This window comes from Nerophis lumbriciformis, linkage group LG07 (assembly GCF_033978685.3).
Source record: "Nerophis lumbriciformis linkage group LG07, RoL_Nlum_v2.1, whole genome shotgun sequence".
In the NCBI taxonomy this organism is placed as follows: domain Eukaryota; kingdom Metazoa; phylum Chordata; class Actinopteri; order Syngnathiformes; family Syngnathidae; genus Nerophis; species Nerophis lumbriciformis.
This window is the reverse complement of record NC_084554.2, coordinates 57,602,501-57,617,172: the sequence shown is the minus strand read 5'-3', so window position 1 is coordinate 57,617,172 and position 14,672 is coordinate 57,602,501. Positions and strand designations below refer to the sequence as shown.

General features: G+C 42.5%; 1 protein-coding gene across 1 annotated transcript in view; it reads right to left on the bottom strand.

Moving 5' to 3' along the window:
- The window catches only part of adarb2 (adenosine deaminase RNA specific B2 (inactive)), a 420,947-nt gene that overhangs the window by 24,465 nt on the left and 381,810 nt on the right, over window positions 1-14,672 (bottom strand). The window contains exon 8 of the mRNA XM_061964838.1: window positions 11,733-11,914. Within this exon, the coding sequence (XP_061820822.1) occupies window positions 11,733-11,914 (182 nt within the window). The remainder of the gene's footprint in view (window positions 1-11,732; window positions 11,915-14,672) is intronic.

Here is a 14,672-nt window from a genome sequence, read left to right as displayed (position 1 = left end):
GGGCGCCGGCCATCAGGGGGCGCCACGCCAGTGCCACAAATGTTGGAGAAAAAAAAAAAAAAAAAAAGTTGGTACTATTATTTCTAAATACAAAAAATAATCCCACGTTAATTAAAATGCAAAGTAAAGCCTATTTAATAGAAATATTATTTGTTACAACATTACGCCCCCCCCCCCCCCCGCACGGTGCGCCCTCTCCCTTCCCGTATCATGACTCTTTTTGGACGTCACCACATCAAAAAATCAACACAAGATGTCAAAACGGCCAAAACTGTCAGGTGCCCAGGGAAGAAAAAAGAGAAAAGAAGAGGAGGAGAAACGAGAAAAAGACAAGAGGTAGCAGGTAGGTAACGTTAGCCTACATGAAATTATTTGTCTGTTACAGAATGTGATAGTAACCTGGCTTTTTAGCATTAAGCTAATGTTACATGATTCGGCAATTGCTAATCAATAAATAGCTAGTTCTGTTTTAACGTCGGGTTAATATTGTGGAGGGGGCTAAATTGGTATGGAAAATAATAATGTAACGTTAGGTAATTACAGTACTCCCACCTACATTCCTCAGGGACATTTGTATTACCGTATTTTCCGCACCATAAGGCGCCCTGGGTTATAAGCCGCACCTTCAATGAACGGCATATTTCAAAACTTTGTCCACCTATAAGCCGCCCCGTGTTATAAGCCGCATCTAACTGCGCTAAAGGGAATGTCAAAAAAACAGTCAGATAGGTCAGTCAAACTTTAATAATATATTAAAAACCAGCGTGATGTGGGCGCGCATGGAGTCGTATATCAACATGGACGGAGCTGCGTGAAAAAAGCCACCCGGCCTCTTCGCGTAAACTTCCCTTAACCACTCGCTCATCTTTTCTTCATCCATCCATCCCTTCGAGTTAGCTTTTATGATGACGCCGGCTGGAAAGGTCTCTTTTGGCAAGGTCTTCTTTTTGAATATCACCATGGGTGGAAGTTTCTGGCCATTAGCATGGCAAGCTAGAACCACAGTGAAGGATGACTTCTCATTCCCTGTGGTGCGAATATTCACCGTACGTGCTCCCGTTGTATCCACAGTGCGGTTCACAGGAATATCAAAAGTCAGTGGAACCTCGTCCATGTTGATAATGTTCTCTGGCCGGATCTTTTTTTCAGCTATCTTGTTTTTACAATATGCACGGAAAGTAGCCAGCTTTTCTTGAAAGTCTTTAGGCAGTTGCTGTGAAATAGTAGTCCGTGTGCGGATGGAGAGATTGCGTCTTTTCATGAACCGGAAACCTGTCGCTTAGTAGGAGTCATTTTGTGGTCTTTACAGATGTAAACACACAAAGGAAATGAAACGTAATATCCGCGCCCTTCTTCTTCTTCTACGGGGGCGGGTGGTTGCTTACAGTAGAAGAAGAAGCGCTTCCTCTTCTATGGGGGCGGGTGCTTACCTTGGCGGTTGCTTGCCGTAGAAGAAGACGCGCTTCCTCTTCTACGGGGAAAAAAGATGGCGGCTGTTTACCGTAGTTGCGAGACCGAAACTTTATGAAAATGAATCTTAATATTAATCCATATATAAAGCGCACCGGGTTATAAACCGCACTGTCAGCTTTTGAGTAAATTTGTGGTTTTTAGGTGCGGCTAATAGTGCGGAAAATACGGTAGATCTTTTAAGAAGGTGTTTTTTGTTTACATTGTTTTTGCCTTCTGGTTAGCTAATGTTTGCCCTGCAGGTAATAGTCACTTTTCCACCCCTTTATATATTAGGTATAGTTGTAAGCCTAGTTGTTAAAGTGCACATCATTAATGTAAATTAAGCAATATGTATGTAAAAAATATTGTATTTCATATATTCATTTTTTATTTTTTGCATTCATTTATTTATTCATATTTTTTTTTATCTTGTTAACTATTCTGATTGTTAATTTGCTTTCTTTAAGTAAAAAAAAGGTCAAAGACAAAGCTATTCGGTTTCTTGTGCGTATATACACTTCACTGCCGATGTGGGGGGGGGGGGGGGCGCCACCTAAAATCTTGCCTAGGGCGCCAGATTGGTTAGGGCCGGGCCTGCTCACAAAGATGATTCAATGATTTCAATCTTACAACATATTAGAAAACATCATTGTCATGACTATTCCATTTAGGGCTGATGCTCCACATATTTAGTGGTGCCTCACAAAGATGATTCAATGATTTCAATCTTACAACATATGCCACAGCTGTGTAAAAACAGAAGAAAAAGGCCTGAAAGCGCTGACCTCCTATCTCCAAGGCTAATGGGCGGGGATAAAAGTTAACAGCTGTAAATGTGTAATCTGCTCCAAAGTGTATATCAACTTGAATACCTGCCCAGAGACCGGGAGGAGAGAGGTGAGTGAGTGTTTTTCCTACACTGTTATTGAGTTGATAAGCTGGAAACATCACATACCATAGACACTGGTCTCAAGGTCTCCATCCCCATCATTTCTCTACTAATTAGTCTCAGCGGTAAAGCAAACAATGCCACCGGCTAAGAAATGATGTTGACAGAAAGTGAAGGTGAGAGGATGTAGGATTGTAAAGAACAAGGATATATTACAACAAGTATGCTCGCTAGAAGTTAACATTTAGTATGCATATCTTGTTTACTGATGACATACCATTGAATCAGTACCACTTGCTTGTTGTAATTGACTTTTAAATTAAACTTGAATTATTGTCCGTTTTCAACACATGAGGCTGATGTATTTAAGGTTTGCATGAAAAAAAACGCCCATGCAAAGCAGATCTGCAAAGCTCTGATAGGCAAAATAAACCTATTAAGCATGTGGGTGTGTGTAACATATATATATATATATATATATATATATATATATATATATATATATATATATATATATATATATATATATATACACACCGTATTTTCCGCACTATAAGGCGCACCTAAAAACCACAAATTTTCTCAAAAGCTGACAGTGCGCCTTATAACCCGGTGCGCTTTATATATGGATTAATATTAAGATTCATTTTCATAAAGTTTCGGTCTCGCAACTTCGGTAAACAGCCGCCATCTTTTTTCCCGGTAGAACAGGAAGCGCTTCTTCTTCTACGCAAGCAACCGCCCCCATAGAACAGGAAGCGCTTCTTCTTCTACTGTAAGCAACCACCCGAACCGCGTAGAAGAAGAAAAAGCGCGCGGATATACCGTACGTTTCATTTCCTTTGTGTGTTTACATCTGTAAAGACCACAAAATGGCTCCTACCAAGTGACAGGGATCCGGTTCATGAAAAGACGCAATCTCTCCATCCGCACACGGATTACTATTTCACAGCAACTGATATTCCTGTGAACCGCACTGTGGATACAACGGGAGCACGTACGGTGAATATTCGCACCACAGGGAATGAGAAGTCATCCTTCACTGTGGTTCTAGCTTGCCATGCTAATGGCCAGAAACTTCCACCCATGGTGATATTCAAAAGGAAGACCTTGCCAAAAGAGACCTTTCCAGCCGGCGTCATCATAAAAGCTAACTCGAAGGGATGGATGAAGAAAAGATGAGCGAGTGGTTAAGGTAAGTTTAAGTTTACGCGAAGAGGCCGGGTGGCTTTTTTCAGCAGCTCTGTCCATGTTGATATACGACTCCATGCGCGCCCACATCACGCTGGTTTTTAATATATTATTAAAGTTTGACTGACCTATCTGACTGTTTTTTTGACATTCCTTTAGCGCAGTTAGATGCGGCTTACAACACGGGGCGGCTTATAGGTGGACAAAGTTTTGAAATATGCCGTTCATTGAAGGCGCGGCTTATAACCCAGGGCGCCTTATGGTGCGGAAAATACGGTATATATATATCAGTGGCGGGTCAGCGATGTCTGACGTTAATGATGACCTCTCAAAATAACATCATTTATGTCACCACATGACCCTTGCTAGAGAAATACTATACAGGAACACATTTACGCCCTATTGTGCATTGAAACATCTCAACAGTGTACAAAACGGGTTATTTTCTGGCGCATTTAAAAATCAATAAACACGCATCAGCAATTAAAACATATTTTATGTGATACTGTCAAAATTAAAATTGCAAAAAACATTAAACGTGAAAAAAAATCAAGAAATACAATATCTGAACTCACAATCTGTAGAACCCACTCAAGCTTCCGGGGTTGGCCAACATGGTCTCACAAGCTGTAATTTCTCTTTAAATATCCTTCTTGAAAATGGCCTTGCAAATGCATATGTTGTCTTGTCTAAACATAAAAGATGCAGATGACTTCTTCAAGTTTACTCCACAGCGTGCTCATCAAAAACATCAAGCTGACATCATGTCTATATTCAACCTAAACGGGGCGACTGCGCATGCTCTTCACTACTGTGGCATGCTGGGTAATGGAGTTCTTATGTTACCTGGCTCATAACGTCACTATATATCTGCCTTAGGCCATCTAGAAGGCCTTACTGACAACAACTCGTGATCTGATTGGCTATTGCAACTGTCTATCAACTGTATGTGTCCGTCCACTTCCAGTGCACACACACGTTGTTGATTCTGAAGGCAGATTTGGTACAGCATGGCAACATAAGCTAGCTGAATTCTGATTGGATAAAAACTCTATAACCTAAAAACAACAGCACTGGAAGGAGCATAATATGACATGAAGAGAATATGAATACTTTTACATATTTAGGGAAAGTCAATTAAAAATGACTTTTATCTTTAATTATGATGATGATTTCTGGTTATGTTAGGCCAGCAGAGACGGTCTTGCTGGCCCTGACAGCACACCACTGATATATATATATATATATATATATATATATATATATATATATATATACATATAGTGTTTTTTCTTGCTACGTTAGTATCATGCAACGTTAAATGTACTTTTATCGAGAACTTGTCACGCGATTGCTCATCTTTTGCTCATCTTCAGTACAAGAGAACAATGCATGCCAACACACCACCGAGCCATCATATTCCTTTTGGAACAATCCTCACAGGGTCTTATTACTAGTCTGATATCTTTTATGGCAGTTTGAAGAAAAAAGGCACTCGATCCATCCTGCCTTTCCCAGCGCCATTCATGGCTCATTGGATCTTTTCAATGGACTCGACTTCTCTCTCTCTGTAATTGACAATTTCATTTTTTCCCCCGATTAAAGACCTGATCGTTGGACAGACATGAATGAAGCAGAATTAAGGTGTTTGGTGTTGAGACGTGTGGCGGTAAAACACAAACATGGCTGCTGTTGGGGATGTGCATAACCATTGTGTTTGCACACATTTCAACACAACTGCATAATCATAGTCTATATAAACCAGGGGTCTCAAACTCAATTGACCTGGGGGCCACTGGATGCAGAAACTGGGTGAGGCTGGGCCGCAAGAAAAGATTTCTTTAAAAAAATCTAACATGCACTTTTTAATGAATTCACCTTCTTTGAATGGCTTTCTCGCCCTTGCAACCATCTCACTCACCATGTAGCTAGCTTTGACTGCTGCATCGCTCTTTTCGCTTGCTTTCTTGACGAAATCTTGTTGCCTCAGTAGACTGGTTTTAAAATTTGCAACCCGGTTCACTCTCTCATCTACCTGGTATTTTGCATACTCCTCAGCATGTCTAATTGTATAATGACGTTTCAAATCGTATTCCTTGTGCACCGCAACTTTCTCTGTATCAACTACAGAAATAAGCTATAAGGATTATTCATAAAGTAGATTACTTAGAACACACTAACATATTATTTATTAATTTGGGTTTATTGAAATTACAGGAGCTAGTAAAGTAACAAACATTATGTGTCATGTTTAAGGCTAAAAGTAAAACATTACCAGCAAATTTACAAAAAAAATGTTTGTCATAATTTCTGAGAATGAAGAGCATAGAAGAAAAGGTCATTTCCAACATCAGTATTCAAGGACAAGTTTAAAACAAATGTGCATATCAGTGGTGGGGGTTCAACTATGGAATTCTCTTTACAATGAGATAAAAGATTGTAAAAAATATATTCCAATTGAAAAAATATATAAAGACAGAACAATAAGATCATATGGACAGCCATAAGTGTTTACATTTTGCTTTATATTTATTATTTTACTTATTTTTTGCCTGGTTTCGTATTTGTTTTGTATCATCCCGTGAGGTGTGTATTACTTCTTTTGTTTTTTTTGTTCGGTTTGTACATCATGAAGTTTTGCACTTCTTGTGTTTTTTGTTTGTTTTAGTTATGTTTGGATGTAATTGTTGGTTTATATGATATCATTAAGTAAGACTACGTATTATGTTGAAGGGGGCAGAAGAATATAAGATTTTTCTTCATCCTGCTCCTTCTCAGGCATTGCTGTGTAAATGTATCATTGAATAATTGAGGTATAATTGTCTATCGATCAAAGATGCACATCAATGAAGGAGATAAATAAAAATGAAATGAAATAAGACACGTCGGGGCGCCCCTGTGCTCAACAAAGAAATATTGCATCAAAAATCGTCTCTGTCTGGAGCCAACGGGGGGAGGGGGGGAGTTTACAGTTACGGTAGCACAATCAGCCCTGAACGGGCTAACATCACCACTAACGTGTTACACGTCTGATTCGCCCAGCGACTCTCTGTGGGAGTATCAGCGCTGGGGTTCAGTGCACCACACTTTTGTATTGTCGCTCGCTCCTTCGGCGGAGTGCTTTGGAAGCTACCGGACCGCTCGTCTTCCCCGCCCGGACTGTTTACAACGGGGGCGGGAGCGAGCAGGCGGGCGAGCGAGGGAGGCAGGGAGGGAAGGAGGAAGAGCGTGTGCGGGTGTCGTGGAAAAGCGGCAAAATGTTTCTCTGCTTGCATCACGCAAGTGACGTCAGTGCATACTTGCCAACCTTGAGACCTCGGAATTCGGGAGATGGGGGGGATGTTTTTGTAGCTTGGAAGAGTTAGGGCTGCAAAGGATTCTGGGTATTTGTTCTGTTGTGTTACGGTGTGGATGTTCTCCCGTAATGTGTTTGTCATTCTTGTTTGGCGTGGGTTCACAGTGTGGCGCATATTTGTAACAGTGTTAAAAAATAAATCAAATCAAATAAGACCACCCTCAGTGACATGTATGGCTGTTCCTCAAGTATGTCTTGCAATGACTTGCGTGTGTCTGCAGAAGCCTCATACGACATGCGTCTGGGCCGGCACGCTGGAGAAAAAGATGATGCGGTGACAGTTTGTAGAGGACACTATAGGCAGCGCCATCATGGCACGCCCTCGATTGTCGAGAGCCTTATACCTTATACCACACCGTGATTGGTGGATTCCTTCAGCTCCGCAAACAACGCTGTCAAGCGCCATTCATTTAAAACTCGCGGGCCACACTAACATTAAACTGTCATATTAAGGTGGGGGCCACAAAATAACGCCGCGTGTTTGAGACCCCTGATATAAAACAACTGGCTTGTAGGATATTTACATCATTGATATACAACGAATCAACTGTGTAGAAAACCGAATACAAGGGCAAAATATTGGCTAAAATCTAAGTTGTAAAGTCTACATGTGCTTTGTGGACTTGGAGAAGGCATTCGACCGTATCCCTCGGGAAGTCCTGTGGGGAGTGCTCAGAGAGTATGGGGTATCGGACTGTCTGATATTGGCGGTCCGCTCCCTGTATGATCAGTGTCAGAGCTTGGTCCGCATTGCCGGCAGTAAGTCGGACACGTTTCCAGTGAGGGTTGGACTCCGCCAAGGCTGCCCTTTGTCACCCATTCTGTTCTAAACTTTTATGGACAGAATTTCTAGGCGCAGTCAAGGCGTTGAGGGGATCTGGTTTGGTGGCTGCAGGATTAGGTCTCTGCTTTTTGCAGATGATGTGGTCCTGATGGCTTCATCTGGCCAGGATCTTCAGCTCTCACTGGATCGGTTCGCAGCCGAGTGTGAAGCGACTGGGATGAGAATCAGCACCTCCAAGTCCGAGTCCATGGTTCTCGCCCGGAAAAGGGTGGAGTGCCATCTCCGGGTTGGGGAGGAGACCCTGCCCCAAGTGGAGGAGTTCAAGTACCTCGGAGTCTTGTTCACGAGTGAGGGAAGAGTGGATGGTGAGATCGACAGGCGAATCGGTGCGGCGTCTTCAGTAATGCGGATGCTGTATCGATCCGTTGTGGTGAAGAAGGAGCTGAGCCGGAAGGCAAAGCTCTCAATTTACCGGTCGATCTACGTTCCCATCCTCACCTATGGTCATGAGCTTTGGGTTATGACCGAAAGGACAAGATCACGGGTACAAGCGGCCCAAATGAGTTTCCTCCGCCGGGTGGCGGGGCTCTCCCTTAGAGATAGGGTGAGAAGCTCTGTCATCCGGGAGAAGCTCAAAGTAAAGCCGCTGCTCCTCCACATAAAGAGGAGCCAGATGAGGTGGTTCGGGCATCTGGTCAGGATGCCACCCGATCGCCGACGTCCGGTAGGAGGCCACGGGGGAGACCCAGGACACGTTGGGAAGACTATGTCTCCCGGCTGGCCTGGGAACACCTCGGGATCCCCTGGGAAGAGCTGGACAAAGTGGCTGGGGAGAGGGAAGTCTGGGCTTCCCTGCTTAGGTTGCTGCCCCCGCGACCTGACCTCGGATAAGCGGAAGAGGATGGATGGATGGATGGAAGTTGTAAAGAGTATTAATTTTGGGGAAAAAAAAAAATGTTGCACTTGTTTTTTTTACACTGAATTTTTATACAATGTATTTTAAAACACTGAACTGTTCTGCACATAATTTCAAAAAGCATTTTTTTAATATACTGCATTTTTAAACACACATGTCCAGGGTGTACCCCGCCTTCCTCCTGAATGCAGCTGAGATCGGCACCAGCAACCCCCCGCGACCCCAAAAGGGACAAGCGGTAGAAAATGGATGGATGGATGTTGCTACCAATTTTTTTTCCAACTGAAATTGTCAGCACAATTTGATGTAAAAATTCAGTTGACAAAATGAAGATGGAATCAACTCTGTTACATAAATCCAGTGTCCAAAAAGTCAAATGATGTTTGTGGACCTGGCGCAGCAGCTGAGAAGACCAACCTGATGTCTTTTTACAATGAATTCATTGTTTACATTTGTGATGTTGTCTTCTGAAACGAATATAAATACATTAATAGTTCAAGTTAAAGTACCAATGATTGTCACACACACACTAGGTGTGGTGAAATTTGTCCTCTGGATTTGACCCATCCCCTTGATCACCCCCTGGGAGGTGAGGGGAGCAGTGGGCAGCAGCGGTGCTGCGCCCGGGAATCATTTTTGGTGATTTAACCCCCAATTCCAACCCTTGATGCTGAGTGCCAAGCAGGGAGGTAATGGCTCCCATTTTTATAGTCTTTGGTATGACTCGGCCGGGGTTTGAACTCACAACCTACCCATCTCAGGGCGGACACTCTAACCACTAGGCCACTGAGTAGTAATGAAGTACAGAACCCAACCAAGACCTAATATCCCTAATACAATAAACCTACTGCACTTGCTACTTGAATGCATTTTTGTTTCAGTACACAAACTTGGAAAAACATCAGCAATTTATACACAATGATTGTGTGAGTCGGGTAAAATATTTCTCCTGATAACACAATTAAGCTTCAAAACATTTTTATCAGAAGCATCTTTGTCATAAGCAATCTTTGTTGTTATCTGTGACATTCGTGTAAAAATATGGCCTACATTTTTACGCTCAGTGAATGGCCTAGATGATTACTGATACAGTTCTTACAAGCTTGCTGTTATTCAGCTGCTCTTCCAGTGTTCATCTTCTCTACAAACAAAAGTGAAAGCAGACACACAACTGGAGTGTGCTATTCATGTAGTTCATTAAGTCGAAAGTTGTCATGTTTATTGTGTTCAATAAACCACACCAGGCAAATACTTTCTAACACAACGACGTGTGTAAAACATTTGAACTGGAATGGGAGGGCATGTCGCTGCTTTAAGAAAGTAATACATTTAAAGCAGAGTAATATATTCAATTGATAACAAAGTATTGTAGTACTGTGTGTAGTTTAACAAAGACATTTGATGGATTAGCTCATATGTAGTGGAACCTCAACATTTGAATGTCAGAATGTGCTCCTAAAGTCCAGAAACCTACACCTACTATGGACTTTTTGGGCTTTGCCCTGCCTTTTTTAAAACAATTATGCTAGGAATACTTCAAGCTAGCATGCTAACAACCCGTGAGGATAGATTGTGATAACATTATTGGAACATTTCTTACTTCAATTGAGGTTTGCTACACTAAATCTCATTGTGACCAATGCTGAAGTGCAAAATGCTGAAGTGCAGTGCTGTACGCTTAGAGCAGGGGTCGGCAACCTTTACCAGTCAAAGAGCCATTTTGACCAGTTTCACAAATTAAAGATAACAATGGGAGCCACAAAAAAATTTTTAAATTGAAATTGAAATAACACTGCATAATAAGTTGTTTTTTTTTGCTCTGTGCTATGTATAAACCAGGGGTCTCAGACGCGCTACCCATACCTTAATATGGAATTTGAATGCTGGTGCGGCACGCGGGTTTTATATGAATGGCGCTTGTCAGCGTCTGGGGTGCCGTGATTGGTAAAGCATATAGCACCCGTTAGCGTGCCTGACCAGCCTCACCTTATATGGGGCTTGCGCTTGCTGACGTAGGTGACAGCAAGGCATACTTGGTCAACAACCACAAACTTTAACACTCTTACTAATAATGCGCCACACTGTGAACCCACACTAAACAAGAATGACAAACACATTTCGGGAGAACATCTGCACCGTAACACAACATAAACACAACAGGACAAATACCCAGAATCCCATGCAGCCCTAACTCTTCCGAGCTGCATTATACACCCCCGCCCACCTCAACGGACGCACAGAGGGGGGGGGGGGTTGATGTGTGAGGGAGCAGGGTTGGGGCGGGGGCGGGGTTTGGTGGTAGCGGGGGTGTATAATGTAGCCCGGAAGAGTCAGGGCTGCATGGGATTCTGGGTATTTATTCTGTTGTGTTTATGTTGTGTTAAGGTGCAGATGTTCTCTCGAAATGTGTTTGTCATTCTTGTTTGGTTTTGGTTCAAAGTGTGGCGCATTATTAGTAAGAGTGTTAAAGTTGTTTTATATGGTCACCGTCAGTGTAACCTGTGTGGCTGTTGACCAAGTATGCCTTGCTGTCACTTGCGTGTGCAAGCAGAAAATGCATAAATCAAGAGGCTGGGCTGGCAAGCTGTTAATACAGATTGTAGAGGGTGCTAAATACTGTACCATCATGGTACGCCCTTATTATTATTGTAAGGGTGAAAATCGGAGAATATTAATCCCCAGAGTTTTCTGCAAGAGGCACTGAAATCCGGGGTAATCGGGGGGGGGGGAATCGGCAAGTAAGCCGCTGAGCCGCATCAGAGTGATCAAAGAGGCTCCGGAGCCGCGGGTTGCCGACCCCTGGCTTAGCATGTTCACTAGTGGCACCGGTGCTACTAAATGAAAAAAAAACTAGTTGCACAGAATTATTTTGTAGCCCAGAAACATTTTTTGTAGCAATATGTCTTAAATATCACAATTTCATTATTAACCCTCAAACAAAGTACACATTTTCCTTCAGAGCTTGTAACTGTAGATTTTTTCACCCATGCCATATACATCAATTAGCAATTGTTTGGCAATTTTCTAGCTCAGACAACTGTTTGTCAAGCAGATAGCTGAAGTATGAGCTCTCTTATAAAGTATCTACAATCTAGAGGGCTGGGAAGCGCAATCTTTTCCATAGTAGTGTCAATGTGAGTCGTACCACTGAGCAGGGGCTGGTTGCGTCTATACGTGGCAGGAAGTGGGCCCAGACGTTCCTGCCGCTGGTTGAGAACTCTGCTCAGATGGCCCGTGTGGCGCAGGCTGCCTATGGTCACACTATGCAGGTACACTGGCTCCATGAAGTGGCTCAGCAGTGCCCCCTGCAGGCCAAGAACGTTCCACCTACGGAAAATGGAGCATTTGAACATATTAGGAAGGATAAGCGGAGCAGGACAAGGAAAGGTGATGTGGAGAGGAGGTAGGAATTAGATGACTGAGGAGGGATGGCAACAGTTGAGAGGATTGGTCTGGCTTGAGAAAAAGGTGACAGGCATAGCAAAAGAGACCATTTTGTGAGCTTCAATGACAGGTAGAGACAATTTGATCATTATCTTGATGTGGGACGTGATGAATAACACACATCATTTTCCCACAAACCATCAGTAGCACTGACAACAACAACACTGCCAAAGGTCAGTACATTAGCATTTGTTAGCACAATGAAGCATTAGCACGTGTGCATTTGTCAGTGCCAGTGGGGTTAATGCACCGCACAGCGTTACGGGCAGGACTCTGTCCATCGCCTCGCTGGAGGCTGATCAACAACCACAACGGATGACTTGTGTCCCTTTCATCCTGCTTTGGGGTTCCACACACAAAGCCAGCCCAGCAATTATCTGCTTATTTGTGAGAAAATCTCCTTCGATATTGACAACATGGATAACAACGATTGGGAGTCCTCTCTTTAAAGACCATGCATGGAGTCTGTCAAGGATGGCTTTAGAAATGTCGAAGGGAGTTTGTTTGAATAGGAGGTTATAAATGACATATTGGGAGTCTGTCACGGGCAAGGGGTTTCAAAGTGCAGGCCTAAGTCCTGACGAGGGAACGGGGATAATGAAAAGAGTAAGAAGACGCGTACGACAAAGGGGAACAAGTTACTGAAGGCCTAAGACTTTTACTTTAATCTGCCGACCCTTTTATTTTAGTGTGGTTTCTCATTGTATCCCATTGGGTTGAGTTTTTTCTTGCCCTGATGTGGGATCTGAGCCCAGGATGTGGTTGTGGCTTGTGCAGCCCTTTGAGACACTTGTGATTAAGGGCTATATAAATAAACTTTGATTGATTGATGTATGTGTGTTTGTCTTTTCAAAGCCCTCCGCTTCGTCCTGAGCCAGTTTGTCTGTGTTGTTCAGGGTCAGATGTCGTGTTTGGTGTGCCTGATGGCAACAAACCTTATTGAGTACATACTGCCTTGGGACAAAACTAAAGTCTTTGTATTGGAATTGTCTTTCTGCTTTTTGACTGCTGAGGTCAAAGAGGTCAACTTCTAAGACAGTTGAATATTCTATTTGTTGCTAGTGTGTCGTGTAGTGTTGGTATGTTTAGTGTAACTTTCTGGAGTTGTGTGGTTTAGGGACATTAAGGTGTTTGGAGTCTTTTAGTAATAAGTATTAGTGTGTGTGCTAAGAGACAGCATGAGTGACACATGGTCCTCCAGAGGAAACGCTGTGAACAGACGACCCAGAACCAACTAAGAGAAGCATCAAGTCTTGGGGGCTGGCGGTCAGTAATTATTACGGTTATTGTCGAGTCAGTTTCCTTTCTTGTCTTAGGGCATGTGAGAAATAAAATAGACCAATCAACCGTGAGCAACAAGGTTCTTAGGAAATCAAGACTTCCTGTTTGCTGTTCACCATGTGCATGCAATTACTACATGAGTTAAAGTAAGATAATGACAAGGAATACAATGAATAAATGCAGAAGTATGGGAATGACGACAGTTATCAGTAATAAACACCCCCTTTGATAGAATAACGCAGGTGATAAAACGTAAAAACATAAATGCACACTTTTATTTTGAAGATGTTTAGGCACGGACAGGAAGTGTCTAAGTATGTCTTGACAGCACACTGCGGTTGTAATTGTCAGACAGACCATATTGTATAAGAAGCAAAAAGGCAGGAATCAGTCAAATGACTACATTGAAATGATCAACAGCACTATTTTATTTCTCAGTCGGTGCATGGACACACATGTGACTATAACAGTTAAACAATAGTTTGCTTGAAACATTTTAGAACTAACAAAAGAGTTGGAGGAATGACTCATCTTCCGTTGTAAAAGTAAAGTTGAATTGGCGAGCAGTGCAGCGTTGAATTCATTAGAAGTTCCACACGGAGGAAGGCATGGAACTGGCATGATGCTTTCAGAAGTGTGTGTAGAAGAAATAACATCTGTGAGGACACTGATTGAGCTTTTATCAGAAGAATTCAAGTCCAGAACATAAAATAGATCATTCTACTCCACTGGGTCAAATGTTTTTTCAGCATCCATAGACACCACCGCCTCTTTAGTGTCAAGCGCAGGAACATCATTCAATATATTGGAAGAAAAGGAATGCCCATTCCAAATGAACCCAATTTGATCCGCAATCATTTTAGAAGTCAGAATAGTATCCAGACGTAAAGCCAGCAGTCTGGATAATAATTTAAAGTCCATATTTAACAGGCTCATAGGACGATACGAAATGCACGACAAAGGGTCCTTGCCTTTTTTCAAGAGGAGAGAAATTGAAGCTTGGTTCAGCGTTGGCGGGAGTTGGCCAGATTCAAACGATTCATTGTACATGTCCAATAATATACTATCTACGTATATACTATCTCACTAGATGCTAACTACAATAATGGTGCAAACACAACAATGGCAGCCCAATAAACACACATTGGACAACAAAGAGAGCAACCACCCAGAAGTGTCTGTGAGGAACTCAACTGTGTCAAAATATATTATTTTACCTAAGATTTTACATGTGCAACGACTTAAGGCTTACACTAGATCAGGACCACTATAACTGAGTTGTTAACAAATGTCACATGGTTAAAACGCAATTTTGAAGTGAATACTTTGTGCGGCCGAACCTCACCCAGGCTTTACTTCC